This window comes from Rutilus rutilus (genome assembly GCF_951802725.1).
Source record: "Rutilus rutilus genome assembly, chromosome: 22".
Lineage (NCBI taxonomy): Eukaryota > Metazoa > Chordata > Actinopteri > Cypriniformes > Leuciscidae > Rutilus > Rutilus rutilus.
This window is the reverse complement of record NC_140227.1, coordinates 15,604,967-15,629,108: the sequence shown is the minus strand read 5'-3', so window position 1 is coordinate 15,629,108 and position 24,142 is coordinate 15,604,967. Positions and strand designations below refer to the sequence as shown.

Below are 24,142 nucleotides of genomic sequence, written 5' to 3'. Positions count from 1 at the left end.
ACTAACACTGTACACTGAATTTAGTTCACAAGCAGTGTTAATGTCATGAGGAATGATGCTTCTGCTTTTAGCACGTGTAATAGACATGAAATGTGCATTACCACAAGGCAGGCTGTGAACTCTCGTCTGTTCATACTGCACGCGAGGACCTCAGTTTTTAGCAGATGACTTTGTGAAGTGGTTCATCTTCAACACTGCAACAACTACTACACGTTCATCAAGGGCGCTGCCATGTTTAAGGCGGGCATTTAAAATGACGTCACGTGACGACAGCAACATCGCTCTTCATTTTCAGCAGAAAAATAATTTCAATTATATATTATCTACGTTCTATTGACGTAGAATATATTTTGTTCAATATATTATCAATAACGTTAAATACAACATTATTATTATAATTTTTATTTATTTTAATTTAAGATCCCAATTGCACGAAGAAAAAAAAAAGTAGTAAATTGATTTATATAGGCAACTATATATAAAATAAAACAATAAAATGTTTTCTACAGAACAATGCGTTATAACCGGGATGAAGTGAAAATAAAATGTGCATTTTTTTATTTGTTCCTATTAAATAAGAATCTTCTCAGATCGTTTCAATTTTTCATTTTCAATTCAATTTAGTGTATTTTTTTAAATATAAAAACATTTGAGCTTCTCTGTGTACAATGAATGGAAACGCAAAATGAGTTAAAGTCCAATGTTAATGTACATATATATAATTGGTATTAAATGTATCTGTTGGTCAAACAATGATTATTTTTGTACGTTACCTTTTACATTATTATTGATACCCATTTCCTCCACATAAGAACAAATGTTATAGTAAATAAAAGACATAAAAAGTCACAATTATTATTGTACGTCATAATTATGATTTTATATTTTAATTAAGAATGTATAATTTAATTGTGTGGTGAAAATGGGCTTCCGTATTTTGTATTAAATATTTTTTATAGTCAATAAAAATACAGAACGTGTCTAAAAAACACCCTGAAAAACATTCACTGTAGACGATCCAGTCCGCTTTTAGGGCGTGTCTTGTAAGGCTGCGCGATGACGCCACCTGCGTGATGACATCGCTGGCTTTCACAGGGTTGTTTTGGAGGAAGTTAAAGCAGATCCCGAAACAGAAAAAGAAAAAGACCCGTCAGGTAACAGGGGGGCCAATAGCGGTTACAGCACCCGTATCGGTATCTCCGATTCAGGATTGGTTCACTCACACACTAGCCTAAGCGATCCAGTCTTCCGCTGACGACAGAGGCTGGAGTTATTGTTTGTTTTTCTCATAAACATCAGGCTTGTGTAAGGACACGGTAGCGATTTAGCTCACAGGCTACACCACAGCGCAGAAACAGACTGATATTCGCTAGAACTCCTGTTTTATAAACCAGGTGAGTTATAAAACCAAGATGTATTGCTTGTACATGTTAAATCCATAGACTGATCGTGGATTTGTCAAGAGAGATGGTGTAAGTGACATGTAAACTAACTGACGTTAGCAAACGAGCTCATTTGTTATGCTGTTAAAGGACACTGATGATTCAATCACCCTTTGTACATGTATTTTCTGTGTATGCGCTTCATTTCTAGTTCAAATCAGCCATTTACACGCTGTGATGTTGATCTCTATCCAGGCCCTTGAATGATCAGGTGTTTCTAGTTACCCTGACAGGCCTGACAGTCGCGCTGGATTGTGTCGTTTTACATTTTATTTATGTTTAAACGCCTCATTTTTATCTCAGCTCGTTTTATTGCATTAATATACACGAGAATACTTTTATATAATGTCACTAATAAAATAACAATCGATCAGAAATGTGTTTTTTACAACGCTGTCTTGCTATCAGCTGATTGCTCAACCAGCAGCGCATTAAACACATTCACTTTCTGCCTGTATGTTTACAGCACACAGAAACAGGTGTGGAGTATTGCGAAACAAGCCATTTTAAATAAAAAAACAATTTACTATTAGGCTAAAGCCTCCATTACACTGTAACCCGAGTGCCTTTATTGTTCAGAAGTATTGTAAACTTATAAGACACTCGTATGTCAGTATGAGTATGCACTTGCTTATTTGTTGCGATGTGCTGTTGAAATGGATGGCATTCTGCTATTCTTATGCATGCTAAAGGAAAGTGCTCCACCATGTGATCAGACTTTACCGAGTGTCATGGGTTCCAGATTAAATATGGAGTCGTAAAACTCTTTGCACCCATGAGCTGTCTCTCAAAATCTAGGGAGCTGCCTACCAGACAATGGCTATTTGGAATTGCATACTACTCATACTAAATCTGCACTACGTACTGTAGTGTGCACAGTATGCATATATTTTCAGAAAAAAATATTGTGTATTTAACACCACACTGTAAAAAAAGAAAAGAAAAAAAAGTTGTTTCACCTTAAAGTATGTGTTCGTGCTACTTTTTTTAAAGTGTAAGTTTAGTCAACTTGAAATGGGAAGTTACTAAGTACTAAGTTACTAATACTAAGATTTTTGAGTTGACTAAACTTAAAATTTTAAGGCGTGATGAACACATACTTTAAGTTGAAACAACAATTATTATTATTATTATTATTTTTACAGTTGGCTTATTATATTTGGAAAAATGTGCAGTATACAACCAGATCACACTCTCTGCGTCTGAATATGTGCAATTCCTTACAATATATTATGCAGAAACCACTGCTTTAATGTGTAGTATGTCCAAATTAGCAGTAGGTCTCGGTTGATGCTTTGTATCTGCTATTTTAAAATGTGGAACCAGTGGAATCTTTGCTATCCCATAAGTTAAGTAAAACAAATCTAAGATGTGGTCACATTACAATCCTCTATGGACACACTAAAGGAAACACATTTTTTATTTTACTCGCCAGACTTTTTACATGGATTCCAAGACCATTTAAAAAATAAATTTTATATATAATTAAAGACAAGTAGGCAGTCTGTAATAAAATAAACTACAAGCAATAGCACAAATAGACACAATAGAACAACAATAACAACGATTTTCAGGTATATCTAACAGTAGTTAGATAAAGATTAGGTACAGAAATTGAATAATCAAAGTAAATAACACTGCATAGTTTTCACTGTATGAAAATAGATTAATCCTTATTAAAGATACAACAGTTATTCAGTCAAGAGCTGTGAGTCTTGTTGTTTGATTAACATTAAAAACAAACAGCAGGGATATTAGGCTGCTATCACTTTAAGACATAATTATTCAGTATGAGACACGAATTCAGTATACTGATGAAAGATGCGGTCACGCCATTTTGAGATTACCTTCATTTCAAAGTTTCAACTTGTAAAAAGCGTTCACGTCATTGTAGAGCTCGTATTTATAGCTTGTTAGATGGGACATTTCTGAGCGCTCCTACTTGTACCACCTGACCGCTGCAGATTCATTTAGGGGGTTGATGGTGTCGCCATAGAAACGCATAATAATGACCCAGTCCGAGGACGTGAACAGCTCCGAATAGAACATCACGTGTTGTCATCTCGAGCCTACGGTAGTGACGACAGAGCGTGAACTCAGCAACTTATGCGTTGTCTTTCTCGACTGTTTACGTTCACTTAAGACATAACCGACTATGATTACTAGGATACTCGTATTGTTCAAGCGCAAGAAGATGTGAAAGAAAAATCAATTCAGTATTCGCGTGCTCACGCTCTCCGGATGTGTGCGCGCACAAATCTTCTCACACAGTGAGGACGGGATTGAGCTCTCTTTTGCGTCGTCTTGCGCTTGAATGTTTACATTAGCTTAAAAACACGTGCAAATAATAGCACTGTCAACTCTTGGTCCTCGGGAAGATTTGCGTTTAGATCTAGCGTGTCAATTCTGCATTTGTGTATGCCTCTCTTTCTCTCACGTTGAGTGCGTGTGTGTGTGCGCGAAAGCAACAGAGGGCGCTCTCAGCCAAGCGACGGTGCGTAAAGCTCAGCAGGCAACGAAATCATATCTGCGCTAAACTTATTTTTTGCCTCTAACTCAATCACAGGTGACTGAAATCGTACAATTTACTAGTAGCCTAGCGTGAAATTTGGTCGCATATGCGAGTGATTTACTCGCATTGCAGAGGGTTGCATTAGCAAATTTTCTGTGGAATTTCATGGTCAGAAAAGGTTAATTGTCTACAGTCAGTAGTGTAACGACGTATAAAGCATAGCTCACACAGAAGTCACTTTCGAACCATGCAGCTTTCTGTTGGTCAACGCGCGAAATTCACATTACCTGCTTGGGACAATCTTTTGCCCTCACACGAAATTCCCGAATCCCGATCACTTAGATTCTTATTGAAATTATTGGATTTCATTAGCCTGGCTAACGTCAGACGTCGTCTCATTGAGACGTGGTCTGGGAACCACATGTTCATTTTCTCGTATTTGAGGCGTGGTTTACGAATGCCCAGAGCCGTTTATTGGGCGCTACGAATGTCTATTAAATGCGCCTGTACGTAGCTCATAGCCAATCGTTTCAATTATACCAGATGACGTATGTAGAGCGACAGAAATTCAACGAGGAAGAAGACGATGGGTCAGAGATTTATGTGTACACGATGGCATTCAGTGACTAAACTACTTAGAACACTATCTAAGGCTACGTTTACACGGAAACGATCTGAAGAGAAAACGCAAAAGTGATCACTTTTTATTCTGCGTTTAGACGAGCATTGTGGGGGGGAAATCTGCGTGCATATGGTGACGCAAAAGTGTGTGAAATTCAATGTAGTATGCACTCCAGGCGGCTAGGTGGCAATGTGAAGCACTGATCGGTGCCTTCACTGTCTAGCAGACTTTTGCGTTTTTACCGTTTAGACGGAAACGCGACGGTGGAGCGTTTTTAAGATTTCCACTCTGGAGGGTGGTTTCACTTTTTTGCGTTTTTAAGCCCCAAAAACGCCGTCGCCGTCTAAACAAAAGGCACATCTGATAAAATATTTTTACGTTTTCACCCGCGAGCGTTCTCGTGTAAACAGGGCCTAAGGATGCATCGAAAGGTAACTTCGCGTCTGCTGCCATGTTGGATCCATAGATATAAACAAACTGCTTCGGTGTGTCGCATAGACGTCGTCATCTTCTTGCTGCTCCCTCCCCGTTCTGTGATTGGTTCCCTTTTTGAGGGGAAAATCTGGTCCATGGTGTCCAGGCAGCCTAGCAGCGTGAATAAAATCGCGCTGCGCGCAAGGCAGCATGGGGAAACCTAGGCTAGGATTTCATCCTCATAAATAGCTGAAAAACGGTAAATGTAACTGCACTCCAAGTTGTTCTGTGGTTCATTTGTACTTGTTTAACACATTTTTTCGCAGTTGTTGTAAATGCATCATTGGAACATGAGGGTCAAAGGACAATGTCGTCATGACAGATGTACAGTAGTGTGTCCGGGATTGTATTTCTACTACAGGGTAAAGGTGCGACCACATTTATCAAATTTTTACGGGCAAAATCTTGACCAAAGAGATTTCTCCATGCAGATTTCACAGTGTGTTGGCCAACAGAAAGTTGCTTGGGTTGAAAGTGACTTCTGTGTGAGTTGTGCTTCATACATCGCTGCACTATATATATCAATATATAGATAGATATTTCTGGTGAAAAAAAAATACATAAACGAAGAAGAAAGCCAAAAAATGAAATGCAATTGTTTTGATAGAGGGAAACAATAAAGAAGCTTGTATAGTGATTTATTTGCTGTTTAAGGGAGGATGACTCAGATGGGTCAGATGTGAGATTACTTCCATTTCAACTTTGCTCCAATCCAGGCTCATCTGCTAGAGTCTGAAATTAAGCTTTTTGAAATGTGAACATGGGATTATCAGAGGATATACATCAGCAATTTTACAATATGTTTTGGGGAATTGGTGGCTAATTCGTACTGGGGGTGTCATAATATATATTGCAATACAAAAAATGCAACTATGTATCATGGATAGTGACACGGGATTATCAGAGGATATACATCAGCAATTTTACAATATCCTAGTTATTTTCAGGGGTTTCCCTATCTTTCCTGTACTTTCTTTAGTTTATTGGTGGTTGCTTCTCTCCCTCATGGTTGTGTTGAAACAATGTAATGTACTACAGTGCATTTTAAGAAGACCGTAAGTGTTCCAGGATTGTGACTTTGTTATGATGCTTATGTGGAGGAGCTCTTCAGTTCACTTGTGGATTCGTCTGAAGCGTGGTGAGGTTTTCTTTTCTCATAAACTTTTTAGTGTTTTCTACTTCTTGTAGTTCAGCACCACCACATTCATTGTTTAAAACTCAGCTGGTTTTGGTATTTTTTTAGTAACTAAATTAAAACAAATCAAAATTAAAATATAATCAAGCATTTGTTTTGTTCCTGAGGGTCATTTCATGATGATTTGCTTTATTAGGAGCCTGAAGATATTGTCAATGAACATACGCTAAGCTTTCATGAAGGATCCGGAGCTCTTTGAGGGCATAATAATAAGTAATGTGTTGGGTTTTGATAGTCATTCTAATTTTGGTCTAGAAAGAAGCGTTTTCCAAGGTTTGAGTGGGATATGTAGGAACGTTTATTATTTTCCATTTGTTTGGATTTGAAGTGGAAAAAAACTTCACACCACATTGATTAAAGCTAACAAAATCTGCTGTATTGTATACATATACTAGTAATACACATTCTTTGAAGAACCATGAAAATACTATGAAATATGAATCATTCCAACACAAACTTATGGCAATTCATAAATATTTGATGTTTTGGCGAATTGGTGGTTAATTCGTATTGGGGGTGTAACAATATATCGTGTCATAATATATATCGCAATACAACAAATGCAACGATATGTATTGTGGATAGTGACAATATGTATTATGTATAGTTCACACAAAATAAAAATTACTGTGTGAAAAAATTCAAGTTTACAGTGTTTTAGTGTGAGTACTACATTAAACTTAAAATATATGTATATATAATCTTGAATATAATGTATAATCATGCAATGGGGAAATATTTGGGTGTCCTGATAATGCCAAATGTCTTATGTTACCAGTAAAAAGTGGTCTACGTTATTTTAAATATATCTAGTCAGTGACTAAATCGCCTGAAACAATCCTGTATCAGCTTCAGAATCATAAATATATTTTTATTCTGGTGTCACCATTGTCCTGTGCATTGGGTTACCAGCACCAAGTCTAAGCCTATTCATTTCCACTCCCAATGTAATACCAAATTTAGCATTTTAATCAACAGTAATCTTTTATCATATGTCTTGGTGTATCGCAATAATATTGTATTGTAAGTTCAGTATATTGAGATATATACATGAGGGTATCGTTGCACCCCGAATTCATTCATTTATTCGTATGTTCAGGGGTGAAACTTCATGCTTAATATTTTCTAATAATCATGTGTTTTTGTACAATTTACGTTCTACAAATTCATGCAAAATCACCACCTCGTAAGTCGTAACAGTTTTCCCATGAGATCAGGTTGATCATTCTCTACCATGGATTATACATCAATGTATATGACATGGGAAGCCTAGATTCACCAAGATAAGCTGTAAAGTTGTCCTTTAAAATCTATCCTATGAAACCTTTGTGACCAACCCTACAGTTGGACGCTGTTTTTCACTAAATGAAGGACTAATTACATAATCCACCCCACATTTGATTTTATCTGCCTGATTTTAGCCCAGTTGTTGGAGTATGCTGCTGTTATGTAATATGAAAATGATCAGTTAAAAGGTACTAATGGGTCTCTAAGTTTCAAATGGCCTGATTTAAAGCTACTTGAACCTATTATACCATGTTAGGGGTTTTACAAAGCTAATTTTCACAGCTTATTTTTAAACGGCACACTGTATCCCTCCAGTATAGAGGCAGGATAGGCGTGTGTACATTGTCTGGACATATGTTATTGTTTACTTATAAGCTGAGATATTTTTCCCTCTAAATATTTGCATCCGGATTCTGTCGCCAGTTTGTATGTTTTTGTGCAAGTCTGGAGACTGATTTAGATCTAAAGTCAAATGAACTTTTTTCCTTTAGTAGTTTAGTATGATCATACCATAGTAGTATTATAGTAGTAGCCTACATATCGTTGTTACATTTGTGGCCATCAAAGTTCAGGTGAAAACACAAAGCTTGAATAAGAGGCGGTCTTGATATGCTCAGCCTTTGAAGCCGTTAAGATTCTTCACATTTTTTAGATAATTGCTGAAAAGAAACAGCCAACTTTATTTAACTATGCCATGATTTAAATTATGATGTCATACTATTGCAAGGCATGTCAATACACCCAACCCTACTTGTATAATATTAGTCTTTTAGCAGTGACAGTCTACCATACTCGACATTTTAATTTTATATTTCTGATGTTACCATACATAATATAGGCTATTGGTATAATCTTGGATATTTTATTTATTTTATTATTTTTTATATCAGCCAATATTGATATTTAATTGTGCATGCTTTCCTATGTCTTTTATTTCCTTTGCCATATAGTCTTTAGTATTTTATTTTAATTTATTTAGACAAAACAGTGTTGAATTTTAATATTATATATTTATTGGTTATCACCCATGACATAGAAATAATTAATGACTTACTTAATTAAATAATACAGGTGTGATCTTATAGTTTCCTTAAAGGGCTAGTTCACCCAAAAATGAACATGCTGTCCTCATTTACTCACCCTCATGTTGTTCCAAACCTGTATGACTTTCTTTCTTCTGCTGAACACAAAAGAAGATATTTTGAAGAAAGTCGGTAACCAAACGACTGATGGACCCCATTGACTTCCATAGTAGGAAAAAAAAAAATACTATGGAAGTCAATGGGGACCAGCAACTGTTTAATTACCAACCTTCTTTAAAATATCTTCTTTTGTGTTCAGCAGAAGAAAGAAAGTCATACAGGTTTGGAACAACATGAGGGTGAGTAAATGATGACAGCATTTTCATTTTTGGGTGAACTATCCCTTTAATTTATGATCGTCCCATGCTCTGCCATTCAAATGTTGTGTTTTGGCATACTTATTACCATGTGACATAGGACTCCCTGTTAATGGCTGCTAGTTTTTTTTGGTGGTGGTAGTGGTTGTTGTTGCAGGACGTTCTGTTCCAGGTAAAGCTGGCCTGGATGAACAGCAGCACCTCAGCAGATGGACACTTATTATTTGAAAGATGGAAAAGCGTGTATTGAACGACATGTAGTGAACGACACAACGACATGCGTGTAGTGAAGCCCCCCTCTTAAAAAGGGAAGTCTGTGTGTGTTAAATAGTTGGCGGTCAACAGTGCATGTCGTCTCTGAAATTGCGTTTCTCGTGACCGGTAGTTAGAGTGCACATGACCAATTTAAGAGTGCAAGCAGAATCATGGGTTTTGTCATTGAAACAAAAAAGGCTTTTATAGCCCCTTAGAGTGTTCAAGTTCAATCAAATGGGTGATTGTGGTTTTAGCGTGTACTGTAGTAGTCGTAGCTTAATACACACTGCAACGCTCCTGCTTGACTCCACATCCTTGAATAGGCCTATCTGAGTACAAACAGTTTTTGCTTTCACTTCCTTTTTTATTCATATGAGCCGTGATGTTAAAATCTTTGCTTCATGCTTTGTGCTTCCTTCTCCCTCAGCTGTGACACTATGACATCAAGGAAGAAAGTTCTTCTGAAGGTGATCATCCTTGGAGACTCCGGGTGAGTTTCCACATTCAACACGGAAACAAAGTCAGAGCTACTGCCAATTTCATTCAGTTTTAAAGGATGAAATTATAGAGCATTCTGTTAAATAATGGTAGTAGTATAGATAAAAGTTGCCATGAAATCAAAATAGAATGGAATATTGCAGTATTTATTATAAATAATTTACCTGTGGACATCATTATACTTTTTTTTCCTTTTCTTTTTTTAAACATTCATGTGCTCTCGTAATCTTTCATCAAAATAACTTCCCCCCCCCTCCCTCTTTCAACGACATCTCTTCTCTGATGATGTGTTTACTGGCGCGAGGGCGGGATAACCTGTCACTCACATGACATCACTGTAATGGTTCGAGAAGCTGTCTCACTCAGATCACAATAGGGAAGCAAAAATGATTGCAATCTTCTATTTCATGGCAACTTTAAAGATTCCAATAGATTTGAACAGTGCAGTGTAGAAAGAACTTCTTTTGTACGTGTATTGCCTGAGTTGTGAAGTTGTGTGCTTATAAAGGTACCGCGCTTCCCGTAACCGCAAATAGACAAACCATTGTTCTGTTGCTGATTTTGTTGGATAACAAACATAAATCATGATCTGTGAAGTCTGACTCAACAGAGCTTATGTTGATAGTTATTTTAATGACACAGTCAAACATACTCAGTTTGAAACAGCTCTCTGAATCCGAACAAACATATGACTCATTCAATAATAGGATGTTTATATGACAAAAAAAAATGAAAAGTGATGCTTTTCATGATCCTTCAGAAATCATTCTAATGTGATGGGGGTTTTTTTATCTAAAAGCAATACTAATCTCACTGTTTTGTACTGTACTTGCTATGTACATTTGAGTGAGTGTTTGTTTTTTTTAAATTATTATTGTTATTTTAAAATTAAACTAGTTCATTGTAAGATTACTCAAACTGCATATAAGCTTAAAGGGATACTCCACTTTTTTTGGAAATAGGCTCATTTTACAACTCCCCCAGAGTTAAACAGTTGAGTTTTACCGTTTTCGAATCCATTCAGCCGATCTCCAGGTCTGGCGGTACCACTTTTAGCATAGCTTAGCATAAATCATTGAATCGGACAAGACCATTAGCATCTCTCTCAAAAAAATGACCAAAGAGTTTCGATATTTTTCCTATTTAAAACTTGACTCTTCTGTAGTTACATCGTGTACTAAGACCGACGGAAAATGAAAAGTTGCGATTTTCTAGGCTGATAAGGCTAGGAACTATACTCTCATTCCTGCGTAATAATCAAGAAACTTTGCTGCCGTACCATGAGTCCAGCAGGCGTAATGATATGACGCAGCGCCTGAAAATAGGTCTAATAGGTTAGACAAACTTAGTCCCGGTCACGTTGGAAGCTGGGGACTATTTTCAGGCGCTGCGTCATATCATTACGCCTGCTGCACTCATGGTACGGCAGCAAAGTTTCTTGATTATTACGCAGGAATGAGAGTATAGTTCCTAGCCTTATCAGCCTAGAAAATCGCAACTTTACATTTTCCGTCGGTCTTAGTACATGATGTAACTACAGAAGAGTCAAGTTTTAAATAGGAAAAATATCGAAACTCTTTGGTCATTTTTTTGAGAGAGATGCTAATGGTCTTATCCGATTCAATGATCTATGCTAAGCTATGCTAAAAGTGGTACCGCCAGACCCGGAGTTCGGCTGAATGGATTTGAAAACGGTAAAACTCAACTGTTTAACTCTGGGGGAGTTGTAAAATGAGCCTATTTCCAAAAAAAGTGGAGTATCCCTTTAAAGGCAAGAGTGTGACCAATTGTCATTAAGTGAAAAATGAACCGTGTCCCTCCCACAGAGTCATTCCACAAGAGCGTTTAGATGTTCAGCTGAAAATCGTGGATAGAAAAGGGCACAGAATACTATAAATACACTCAGTTACACCCTATCATTGCACTGTTTGACCTACAATATAAACATATGTTCATGACACACCGGGCATATAAATGTTGTGTCATGTCAACCACCCAAACACAAAACCTACAAATATTGTCTTTTATTTCCTCGTAGTCTCTTATGAGCTTTCTAGATGGAAAAGCTTGTGGGTGGGATATAAATTCTCAATAAAATAGTTTGTTTCATTAAGGGAATGCACATTTTGTTATAGCCTAGATTATTAATGTTCATGTAATGTTTCTTTTTGTATGACTCATAGTTCTGCACAGTCACAAATAGTTTTAGTTTTCCTTTCTCTCTGCCAGGTGCTGGTTTAAATGTTCTTTTTCCCAACAGGGTTGGGAAGACATCTCTGATGAACCAGTATGTGAATAAGAAGTTCAGTAATCAGTACAAAGCTACTATAGGAGCAGATTTCCTGACAAAAGAAGTGATGGTTGATGACCGACTTGTCACAATGCAGGTAGAGATGACGGGTTATTTTTACTGAAAAGCACATGATGCTTTGAAACAAATATGAAAAGCATTTTTCTTTTCCCCATTCCAATGAGTGTCTTCTCATTACTTCAACTAGTTTTACATTTTTGTTTTATCTTCATTTTAATTTCTTAAAAACTGAGAGAAGCCTTTAATGAAAAGCTAAAAATCAGATTTCTGTCGTTTCCTCACCCTCATGTCATTTTAAACCTGTTTGACTTTCTTTAAATGTTTCTAAAAATAACAAATGTTACTAGCTATGTTTCCATCCACCTATATTTATTCAAATTTCAGGATATTGCATAAAAAAAAAAACTGGGTGTATATGCCACGATGCACCAAAATTAAAATGCGCTCAATTGAGGTGGATATATATATAAATATATATAAAAAAAAATGTTTTCAATAAGTAGACATGCGCATAAACTACGATCGAAACCCATTTAACACATAAATCCCTCTGTGCAAAAAACTCTCGTGATTTGGCTCAATAGAGGATGTGATTGGATATCTGGACTAAAGTTTCATTGCACAGCATGTCAAGTGTTGGCATGGTCATTCTGAAATGCCTGAGTCAAAGTCTATCATCAGAATGATTTGGTATAATGACCTGCCAGAAATGTCTCGCGTGTTTGCGTTCCGAAACAGTGGCTTCCCCGATTGCAACAACTTTTAATACACTGTTTGTTCTCTTGAACACATGGGATGGAAAGGGTGCCCTATATTCAAATGTTTTATGCGACATTCCAGTTTTGCACAGGTCAAATTCGCAACTTAAGATGGAAACATAGCTGTTGTGAGACCGAATATGAGCTTGACTGAAAATTCATATTTGAATGAACGTTTGTGTGAATATTCTGTATCTTTTCTTTCATCCAGATATGGGATACAGCAGGTCAAGAGCGGTTCCAGTCTCTGGGTGTGGCTTTTTACCGCGGTGCTGACTGTTGTGTGCTGGTGTTTGACGTCACTGCCCCCAACACCTTCAAGACACTGGACAGCTGGAGGGACGAGTTTCTGATCCAGGCCAGCCCACGTGACCCAGAGAACTTCCCCTTCGTGGTGCTGGGCAACAAAATCGATCTGGAGAATAGGCAGGTGGGTGCTATGGTGCAGTGATTCATCTCATGCAAGTGGTCCTCTCTATGACATTGACCTTTTAGAAAAATTATTATTAAGGCTTAGGTTTTAATTTCTTAGTTTTCTATAGTAATGTAAATAGGTTTTCTTTTTAACATGCTTTTATTTATTTATTTATATATATATATATATATATATATATATATATATATATATATATATAAGCATGTATAATATGTAAGGGTTAATGCCCAACGAGGTGTCCATTGTCAGGTATTTATGGACGGCGGCGAGGCGTGAACCGTCCGACGCGCAGCGGATATATATATATATATATATATATATATATATATATATAGAGAGAGATATATATATATATATATATATATATATATATACATACATACATACATACATACATACATACATACATACATACATACATACATACATACATGCGGCTTTTTGTCTTCATTATTATATCAGGACAGTTGTATCACCCTGATATTTATGGAAATTAGTTGAATTAAAAACAAGCTTATCACAAATTGTGCATTCACATCATTGTGTGTATGAATCGCGTTTTAGAATAATTGAATAGATCTGTACAAATAAATTATCGTGTACGTGGGTACGGAGTATATATCAAGATCATGTCACATTCTAAGAGGCCAAGGGTGCTAATTTAGGACCAGCTGCAACCTCTCCATATACATGTAAAGTGTCTTGGAGAAGTTTAAAGTCCCTGAACTTCCAGTGAATGATACCTCAAAGAAATATCTAGTTCAGTCATGAAACTCTAGAGGGCGCAGGCTAATAGATCATTATGCAATCTGCAAGTAATCACATCATTACCTTATGGCACAAGCTGATTGGCCTCTGCTGATCCTGCAGCCAATGAGATTGCTTTCTCAACGTCCAAATAGTCTGGTTCAGTGTTTGCTCTGAAATTCCCCAGCTCCACCTGCCTAGATCTGCTACAGGATTTATGTAAGTCTATTTATGCAGCAGCATCATATCTTACATGTTCACAGCAGCGTGTCTGTGTATCTATTAGCAGTAGCAAGTCCATACTTGCTCTGCAGCAGCAGTGTAGCAGATCTAGTCCACCAAGACCAAACTCTACTCACTTTCTCATTTTGAATATAATCAGTGACCTACAACCTTATTCACAGTCTCAGTACCTCTGTGAAATCCGCATTTTGATTTTTCCTACTTTATTTCACGTTCACCCATCAGGTAACAACCAAGCGGGCACAAGCTTGGTGTCAGAGTAAGAACAACATCCCATACTTTGAGACCAGTGCAAAGGAGGCCATCAACGTAGAGCAGGCTTTCCAGACCATCGCACGCAATGCACTCAAACAGGTACGTGTGTTGTTGAAATATGTGTTGCGTTAGGTTTGGAAACCAAGAGATAAAGCCCAAAGTATGCTTAGGGTTTTACATGTAAGCTAGGATATGCTTACAGTGTATGTGATGCAAATTTCTTCATAGTACACACATAGTCTGATTTTTCTGACTGCACATACAATGTACGTTCAGCTTACACTGGGCAACAATGCTCAGGCCTGTTGTTTCACTGCTGAAAAAGAAATCGATGAGATTGAACAACAACAAACTAACTGAGATGCAGCAACGATAGATGGATAATCGATAACAGATAATCGGAACTCTAGTTTTAATACATTTTATCGGTTATAACTAGAGATGCACCGATTACAATTTTCTAGGCCGATTCCGATTTCCGATTTTTCACTGAGTTTGACCTGCCGATACCGATTTTAGCCGATTCCGATTTAATTTTTTTCTAACCACTTTACAGCACACACAAATATTTATTTTCCATCTTTTCTTTAACCCTTTCACGCGTAAGTTTAAAATATTCTAACTGACACCCCCACCCCCCGAGTGAGTTTTTTCGCGAACGTTCCCTTTAATGTTTCCATGGCGACGCGTCACGCGATACACCGCAGCCACAATTAAACTGTATGACAGATGTGTCGCTTTTATTTCACTTTTCCTTTTTTATTCAAAATATTCACAAACTTGCTTACCATGTCATCAACTAGCCTATCTGATATTCCGATTCTCAAATACGTGTAAGTGAGTGGTCGTTTAAAAACCTTTAATCTTGATCTATAATGAGATGGGCGCCGCAATGTTGTCCTGTCAGTCGGATTTACAGCACGTGAATTCATCAGTTTCTCCGAAATAAATGCAAGAAAGTGGCCGGTGAACTGAGAAGAATAGAGTAAACTTTATAGTTACTTCCCCTATGTTTGTCTGATATGAATAACACACATGTCGGCAAATTATATTTGAATAGATTGTTATTGCTGCTTCCACAGACATCAGTGTGTATTTTACAAACTCCAAATGTATTGTTTTAATCGTGCTTATGTGTATTTAAATATCTGAAACCTAAAATAAACATTTTGAGGTTGAAAACACTGCTTAGTTGTGCCATAACAGCGCTGAACGCGTCCGTCTCTGGCTCAGCGCCAGGCAGCCAACGCGCGAAAGCACAGTTTGAATCTGGCAGTTATGCGACGTCACTGAACATCTAAATGTGGCACCGCACCGTACTCTCATGGGCACAGACATACAAATCCCATATATGAGACCGTACCGCTCAAAAGGTTAATCATGCGGCGCCCGAGTGCATTTGACCGGCATAAAATCGGCATTTGTCAGACTGACCGGCCGGTCGCCGGTCATGGCCGATCACGTGAAAATCGGCCAATTCCGGTCACCAGCCGATCAATCGGTGCATCTCTAGTTATAACTTATGGAGAGAAATTGCAAAGACGCTGAACATGGATGAAACTTTTTAGCACGCATGTGTCTAGCACCCGTGTTGAAATGAATATCAAACTTTCGAAGGCTGTGCGTTTGGCTGAACACATACGCTAAAGGCCCGTTCACACCAAGGATAAGCATAACTATAACGTTTTAATCATTTTATTTGTATGAGAATAGTGGAGTCCACAGCTATAACGATAACGACACCAGCTGATGAACGATAGGAACTTTGACAGCCAATCAGAATCAATCAGGCTTTAGAGAGCTTGAGCATTTTAAGTCGGCATGAAATCAAAATTAAACCCTAGTTTAATTACGGTTATAACCTATTTGTCATTGCTTGTATCCACTATTAATGTAAGCCTGCTGTAGGACTCCATCCGAATGATGGCCAAAAATATACTGATGAGTTTAATAAAGTTTATTGTACATCACACAAAAGATGAAGCGTCAGTTATGCTCCAGAAAATCACCGTAAGAGCTGAGTAAACACAGTATAAGAAGTGCGTAAGTACATAAACGATTTGCGTGCATATGGTGACGCAAAAGTGTGTGAAATTCAATGTAGTATGCACTCCAGGCGGCTAGGTGGCAGTGTGAAGCACTGATCGGTGCCTTCACTGTCTAGCAGACTTTTGCGTTTTTACCGTCTAGACGGGAACGCGACGGTGGAGCGTTTTTAAGATTTCCACTCTGGAGGGTGGTTTCACTTTTTTGCGTTTTTAAGCACCAAAAACGCCAACGCCGTCTAAACGAAAGGCACATCTGATCAAATATTTTTACGTTTTCACCCGCGAGCGTTCTCGTGTAAACAGGGCCTAAAGCCGCATTCTGAAAACAGGTCGTTGGGAGACACTGCTGATGATTTATGGGGATTAATAAAAAAGGAGTGAGTGGATTTTTATCACTATTGGGTGACACACACTGCCAACACACATTTGTCCAAACAGCATGCAAAAGTGAATTTTGCATAATAGGTCCCCTTTAACTTCTGTTCGTCTGGACGCAAATATAATTGTTGTCCTTTGTGTGAACGGGTTGATGTCATAACTGAAGTATACTTTGTGCTCAACTGTACCCCCCTTTTTTATTTTTGTAGGAAACCGAAGTGGAGTTATACAACGAGTTTCCAGAGCCAATTAAACTAGACCGGAACGACAGAGCCAAGCCATCGGCAGAGACTTGTAGCTGCTGAGGACCTCCAGGGGGCGCAACGTTTCACGCTCAGCCTCTCTGGCCTCGTCTCTGCCTCACTCCCTCCCTCTCCCTCTCTCTCTTTCTCTCTCTCGCGTTCTTTTTCACCCCTCCCTCCCTCTCTTTCCCTCCCTTTACTCAATATAATCACTGGCCTTTGTAGACGAGCAGACTTCCTCTCATACACAGTTCGCATTCACAGCCTTAGACACAACACAACACACACACTCACATATGCTCCAGAGGCTCAATCTGACACCCATTTCCGTACACGAATCCCGACACCTCGCACCGGTTGTGCAGAATCATCACCTCGCCCACATAAAAAGTCTTCTTAACACTTGAATGGCTCTTGAGACTTTTTATATGATCCCATCCCCGCAGTGCAATTGAAAAAATGTGTGACGTGAACGCTGAAAGATGGGGGGGATGGGGCGGAGGATCAGAGCATTGAAGCCGTATGTTGGAACCAGAACTACCCGCCATGGTCTTCATCATTCTGCTTGAAATAAAATGGCGGCCTGGCATAAAGCATGCAACATTTTCCTCTCAAAGTCGTGAACCCGAAAACGCTCCTCAGTTGGCGAGGTCCCGTAGCACTGGAGGTCTAACACTGCCCCCACTGTTACATCTGAGAACTGCAATTAATCCAGTGTACGCCCAATAGATGTCCTCAAAATGGAAAACGAAAACATGAATTCCCAACCAAGTGATGGGAGATTTAGATATTACATTTAAATTATCTGCCATTCATACTATTGACAATTAGTATTTCTCTGTATCTTTTTTTGTTTTATCGTCAATCCTCATGTCAGCATGAAAGAATCACCGCGAGTCTGCCATGAACATTTTTTTTTTTTTCATATCTTGCCTGAACTCTACCAGTAGCTCAGGATGGTAGAGAATTTAAGTGCTCAATATCACTCAGATCTTTTCCTGTCTGTTCATTATTATTGTAATTATTATTATCTTTGTTGCATTATATACAAATAAACACAACTAGACAACATTGGGGAAAAACTGAATTGTTCATGACCATCAATGAAACAAAATGCACAGCATATACATTGTTCAAGATAAATGTATTTCAAAGTAATAATGGAAATAAAATTAAGTTGTTGAATAAATGTGTTGTGCACTGAGTGTTTGTTTTGGAGAAGTGATATCAACTGGAACTATTTGAAATGAACAAATGAAATGACCACAAGTCAATTATTAAATGTGAATGTTTATTTCTGTCATATGAAAAAAGGAACATCTACACAATGAATGCTTATCTGTCTTTAACAAACATTTTATGCATTTTCAATCTTTAAACTAGTCAGCTTTGGTCATTCTGAAGAGATGGGACTTCTACAGTATGTAAGGAAATACATTGTAATTCTGTTTTCAAGTTTTTGGTTTCTTGCTGGAACCCGTTCCCAGAAGCCATTGCTGGAGAGACCCGGTCGGCTTGGTCTGCTTCTCTGCTGCAAGTTTTCCTTCAGGTCCTTTAGCTGTAGTCTCTTCATCAGGATTCTTCCTCTTAGTTGGCGAGGCAGTTTTCAGCCAGCTCATCATCATTTTGCTGCTGGCTGTTGGTTGAACGTTCTAGACAGGGCAGAAGGTGGAAGGTCAGTATTTGAATCAACAGGAATATCTATTAAGATGTGATGCATATAAGTACAACTCCAATGACACTGTCATTTTGTCAAATTAAGCAAAAAATGTAGGGTATTAGTGTATTAGGGTACAGGACAAAACAATTTGAACGATAATTTCCATCATTGAATCCTATTACATCATTTGAGATGTGGAAATGACACTGGTGGGATTTGTCAGATTTTTTGTACAAAATTGACTATGTATATAATGTTTGCTATAGTTAGAGGACAAATTAACCAACGCATACCTCAGGTCTATAGTGACCTGGGATGTCATTCACTACCCCGCTCCTCATTCTTTTTTTTTTTTAAGTTAGACATCAACCTTCTTAGTATTGCTCAATCAATTTATGATAAACAATTTAACCATACATTTTTTTTTATATAAAAGAATGCCTGTTTTCCCATTCATTTAAAAAATGGTATAGGGTCGCTAATGACCAGAAGTGTGTAACAGTGTGGTATATTTTTTTTCTGCACTACAATAATTTAATCTTTGACGACTGAATAAGTGCAATTCACCTTTATACCACAAGTTGGCAATGTCTGATACACAATGATGAAGTGACGTTTCACTCATAGTTACCGCATGGAGAAAACAAAAGAATAGGAAGTATCATCAGCAAAACTTGAAATGGCTCACTGATTTACTGCAGAGTACTGAATGCAGTCAAATATTAGTGTCACTATCACTTGATGGTGGATCTGGTGAAGAAGCTGTCAGCAATCAAAATATTAATTTTGAAGATGTTGAAAATTATAGATTTAAGTATATGTTTGAAATCGCAAATATGAGCCAGATGCTAAATGTATTGGAAAATGAGCTCTGACAAGGACAGTGATGATGGTGTAAAACATCTGTTCAAACTCAACCCTTCCAAGCTCTGAAAGGTAACAAAATATGCTTTCTTTTATTCTTCTGTAATTGTTACTCTAATATCAGGAGAGTTTTATATTATCGCCACAGGTAGAGATTAATCCGTGTCAGATATAGATCCTGGTCGCTAAAGACCCGAATATGAAATAATGATTGGTGAAGCATTCATGCATTTAAGGGTTAAATAAATTGTGTAAAAAGTGTTTGTTTTTTTAAAAAACATTCACCTTCTTAACCGTGGGGTCTACAGGCTGCAGACACTCTGGGGAGTTGTTGCGGGAATTGTTGACCAGTGACGAGACTGGGTGAAAGGTCAGAGAGGACTTTGGCTGAAGTAATTTCATGGCTTCCAGTGACTTCACTTCTCCAAAGTCCAACCACCGTCTTACTTCATCCTCTCCGTCCAGCAAAGCCGGCATCCTGTTACAAAACATTTCACTCATTACAATAAAGCGTACAACACTGTTCTGATGTCACGTGAAAAGAGTCATCATATTTATGTTCTCAACCTGTCATGGATGCTTTGTAGATTTGGAGAGGCGTCTACAGTAATAACAGTGTAAGTGTACAGCACTTCTCCACCACCAGGAGGAGTCCAGGAGTCAAAAAGCCCTGCTATTGTCAGCAGTCGCCACCCTGTCCAGTCACTGTCATCTTGATCACTCTGTAGACAAGTGGAGGAATAAACAGATGTGTAAGACTGGCATAAGTGAACAAATGATCTTCTTATGACTGTCAAACTTGGGCTAACCTCGCCCTGGTCCGAACTTTGGTCACATTTCGGTTCCTGTGTGCTTTGTGGACTGGGCACTTGTCCTCCTTGGCTTTGTGGGAAATATATGAAGAAAGGCTGTTTCTCTTTCTCCAGTCGCCTCCATTCATAGAAGCCGTCAGCTAGAATGACACAGCGCTGGCCTTTCAAAAGAGGATCCTGTACAATAAATTTCCAGCAACAAGTCATTTGTCTGTCCACAGCATATTAGAGGATATTTGATGTTTCATAATAGAGTGCAACAGTGCTCTCACACTTTTTTAGAAGCCTTGGTTCTGGAAGTATTTTTCCCCATACATTTTTCCTATTTTTTCTTACGCTCACCAAGACCGCATTTATTTGATCAAAAATCCAGTAAAACAGTAATATTGTGAAATATTATTAAATCATTTATTTGTTTCTGTTGTAATATATCGTAAAATGTAATATATCCCTGTGATGCAATTTTTTTGTAACAAAAAAATCCTTCTCCAAATCCACAAAGCACATGTAGATTGGTTGGGCAAACTCCCATGAACCCTCCAGCACCCTGTAGAGGGTATAGAGCTGGTCCAGTGTTCCACGACCGGGACGAAAACCACACTGTTCCTCCTGAATCCGAGGTTCTACTATCGGCCGGATTCTCCTCTCCAGTACCCTGGCATAGACTTTCCCAGGGAGGCTGAGAAGTGTGATCCCCCTATAGTTGGAGCACACCCTCCGATCCCCCTTCTTGAAAAGAGGGACCACCACCCCGGTGTGCCAGTCCAAAGGTACTGTCCCCGACCGCCACGCGATGTTGCAGAGGCGTGTCAGCCAAGACAGCCCCACAACATCCAGAGACTTGAGGTACTCAGGGCGGATCTCATCCACCCCCGGTGCCTTGCCACCGAGGAGTTTCTTGACTACCTCGGTGACTTCAGCCCGGGTAATGGACGAGTCCGCCTCCGAGCCCTCAGCCTCTGCTTCCTCAATGGAAGACGTGACGGCGGGATTGAGGAGATCCTCGAAGTATTCCTTCCACCGTCCGGTGATATCCCCAGTCGAGGTCAACAGCTGCCCACCTCCACTGTAAACAGCGTTGGTAGGGCACTGCTTCCCCCTCCTGAGGCGCCGGACGGTTTGCCAGAATCTCTTCGAGGCCGACCGATAGTCCTTCTCCATGGCCTCACCGAACTCCTCCCAGGCCCGAGTTTTTGCCTCCACAACCACCCGGGCTGCAGTCCGCTTGGCCCGTCGGTACCCATCAGCTGCCTCAGGAGTCCCACAAGCCAGCCAGGCCCGATAGGACTCCTTCTTCAGCTTGACGGCATCCCTTACTTCCGGTGTCCACCACCGGGTTCGGGGATTGCCGCCTCGACAGGCACCGGAGACCTTACGGCCACAGCTCCGAGTGGCCGCGTTGACAATGGAGGTGGAGAACATGGTCCACTCGGACTCAATATCTCCAGACATAAATTGAATGTGTCCTTGTTAAATAATAATATTTTATTTCAAAGAAAAAAAGGAAAAATCTTACTGACCTCAAAAGTATTTACATATATACAAAGAAGTTACAAAGAAGAACATAGGGAGACCGACTCAATTATTCCATTTGCCATGATTTTTTTGTCACAATTTCTGATTGGTGGAGATTTCTCTGCAGTATCATGGGTAATGTAGTTTTTCACCAGTAATTCTGCTGTAAAGCCTATACAATCATTTAAAAGGGATAGTTCACCCAAAAATGAAAATGGATGATTTACTCACCCTCAAGCCATCCTAGGTGTATATGACATTCTTCTTTCAGACGAATACAATCAGAGTTATATTAAAACATTTCCTGGCTCTTCCAAGCTTTATAATGGCAGTGAATGGCCGTTTATGTTTTGAATAATGGGGTAATTTTCATTTTTGGGTGAATTATCCCTTTAACAACATTGTAGCTCACAATAGTTCTGTATTAAATGGTTTATAAGTTACTGTTAAAAATCAGGTATCCTATAGATAAAATCTATTAGATTAGGAACATCACTGGTACACTCTATTATGCAGAGTTGAATTTTGGACCAATAAGATTTCACTGTGGGCGGGGCTTCACTGCTAATGTAGAATAAATAAGGATGTCTTATGTACCTTATAAGACTTCTTCCCTAGCAGGCTCTCACTGCGACAGTTAGAGGTGTTGTACTGCATCTTATTGGGGTCATTCTCTTTGAACCATGCTGGGACGAGACCCCAGCGCATCGCTGCCAGCACACACTCATCTACAGGAGCATCCTATGGAAAGTGGTTTATTTAAGAGTTGTTCTTCAGCAACAAAAGTTGTGTGTATATGTTTTGACAAATTGACATGCCTTGTTGAAGTGTCTGTTGGACAGCAGCACAGGACTGAAGGACTGAGGACTCTTGTTGTATGAGGGCCGGTATTTGTCGGTGTCTCCATCCTTCCACCGGGGCCGGTGTCGTTGTCCTGTTCGGTCTCGATACCGAGAGGCGCGACTGAGCTCATCCGGCGCAAGAGTGCAAGCCGTTCTCCCGCACATCCTGGGGTGTGCCAAACCTATGTGACATCACCACACATTAGATGGCACATTTACTTAATGCCTTAAACAAAATAACAGTGGTGTTTGGCATTACTTAGTTAAAAAGAATACAAACCGTAAATGCAACTCATATAAAAAGTTGAAACGAGAAACAAATATTTAGTTTGATTATATATATATATATATATATATATATATAAATCTTTATCCACAAATGTGAATGGGCATCACAGAAAAAAACTACTTGATAGTACTTGATAGCACCTGATAAAATAATAATTTACAATGCACAACACATACGCTATTAGTTTATCAGAATACTGATGTACCCTTTTTGTATGTTCTTTCTTTCTTTTTTTCGTTTATTATTATCTCAGTGTTTTATTTTATTCGTTTAGTTTGTTTGGTTCGTTTCTAAAAACTGTTGCAAAAAGTAATTCACGGTTTCTTTTACGTCATGACGTAAAACGTCATCGCGCGGTTTCTGACGTCCCAGGGAAGGGAACGTTTATATACTGTCTATGGAAGGGAATCGTCTCTTGTCTTGACTCTTGGCTATGAAAGTTCCTTACTTCTCTTCTAAATCTCGGTTACTATTAGCTCACCCAATGATTCGCGGCTCATTACAAATCGGGCAAATATGTTCTCGGTTCAATTATTGAATCGACAACCGCTCGTACATATTTCAGTCCAAATCATAGACTGTAAAAAAATGGTTCAACCATTTCATTTAGAAGATCCGACTCACAAGAACGATTCGTTCGTGAAGCAGTAGCTGTCAGGCCGTTCAAACTGCAGTAACTTCACCGTTAGCTCATTTTACTCCAAAAATGCGTACTTTAAATCCTTAAACGGTTGCACACCGTTTAATTTTACCTCAATACTTCACCTCAAAGCTTGTTTTATAGGTGATTCGGCTAGACTGCTAGTTACATGCAACGGTTTCTGTATACCCAGTTTGCCGTCTTCATAAACTGGCAAACACGATACAGATGCATTTACAAACAATAGACACTACTAACATAAGTTAAAGTATATTCTCACCAGTCAAGAAGAAGTCCTTATTTTGAGGTAAAGAATGTAAAAGCAGAAAGAGCAACGATGTGGATGCTCACAAGTGTGTGTAAACCATGGTGTAACTGTAAACACGAAATAGCGCCCTCTGTCAGGACAACCGGTCAT

General features: G+C 38.7%; 3 protein-coding genes across 4 annotated transcripts in view; 1 reads left to right on the top strand and 2 right to left on the bottom strand.

Annotated features, from left to right (window-relative positions):
- The window catches only part of slc25a26 (solute carrier family 25 member 26), a 57,192-nt gene extending 56,927 nt beyond the window's left edge, over window positions 1-265 (bottom strand). Inside the window, exon 1 of the mRNA XM_084394603.1 lies at window positions 102-265. Coding sequence (XP_084250729.1) covers window positions 102-134 — 33 coding nt within the window. The 5' untranslated portion in view covers window positions 135-265. The remainder of the gene's footprint in view (window positions 1-101) is intronic.
- Window positions 266-1,084: 819 nt separating this feature from the next.
- rab7a (RAB7a, member RAS oncogene family) lies at window positions 1,085-18,291 on the top strand. Its single transcript, XM_084394600.1, has 6 exons — window positions 1,085-1,394; window positions 9,614-9,676; window positions 11,945-12,071; window positions 12,965-13,183; window positions 14,405-14,533; window positions 17,070-18,291. The coding sequence occupies exons 2-6, from the start codon at window positions 9,624-9,626 to the stop codon at window positions 17,163-17,165; spliced, it is 624 nt and encodes a 207-aa protein (XP_084250726.1). The 5' UTR covers window positions 1,085-1,394; window positions 9,614-9,623; the 3' UTR covers window positions 17,166-18,291.
- hmces (5-hydroxymethylcytosine binding, ES cell specific) lies at window positions 18,285-24,129 on the bottom strand. Of its 2 annotated transcripts, XM_084394599.1 has the most exons (7): window positions 24,005-24,129; window positions 22,772-22,977; window positions 22,551-22,694; window positions 20,436-20,615; window positions 20,194-20,348; window positions 19,912-20,104; window positions 18,285-18,754 (listed from the first exon to the last, which is right to left on the bottom strand). In XM_084394599.1, exons 2-7 carry the CDS (start codon window positions 22,958-22,960, stop codon window positions 18,554-18,556), a joined length of 1,062 nt encoding a protein of 353 aa, XP_084250725.1. In that variant the 5' UTR covers window positions 22,961-22,977; window positions 24,005-24,129; the 3' UTR covers window positions 18,285-18,553. The 2 variants fall into 2 exon arrangements, with proteins under 2 accessions (XP_084250725.1, XP_084250724.1); XM_084394598.1 differs by having other exon boundaries at window positions 18,376-18,754; window positions 20,194-20,615.
- Window positions 24,130-24,142: the final 13 nt, after the last annotated feature.

Excerpts from the sequence above, each read along its gene's own strand:
- rab7a (XM_084394600.1), top strand. The coding sequence starts at position 9,624 with ATGACATCAAGGAAGAAAGTTCTTCTGAAGGTGATCATCCTTGGAGAC. Across the intron at positions 12,072-12,964 it reads ACCGACTTGTCACAATGCAG|ATATGGGATACAGCAGGTCA; the intron begins GTAGAGATGACG and ends TCTTTCATCCAG. Across the intron at positions 14,534-17,069 it reads CACGCAATGCACTCAAACAG|GAAACCGAAGTGGAGTTATA; the intron begins GTACGTGTGTTG and ends TTATTTTTGTAG.
- hmces (XM_084394598.1), bottom strand. The coding sequence starts at position 22,960 with ATGTGCGGGAGAACGGCTTGCACTCTTGCGCCGGATGAGCTCAGTCGC. Across the intron at positions 20,105-20,193 it reads CTACAAAGCATCCATGACAG|GATGCCGGCTTTGCTGGACG; the intron begins GTTGAGAACATA and ends GTTTTGTAACAG. Across the intron at positions 18,755-19,911 it reads TAGACCCCACGGTTAAGAAG|AACGTTCAACCAACAGCCAG; the intron begins GTGAATGTTTTT and ends TGCCCTGTCTAG.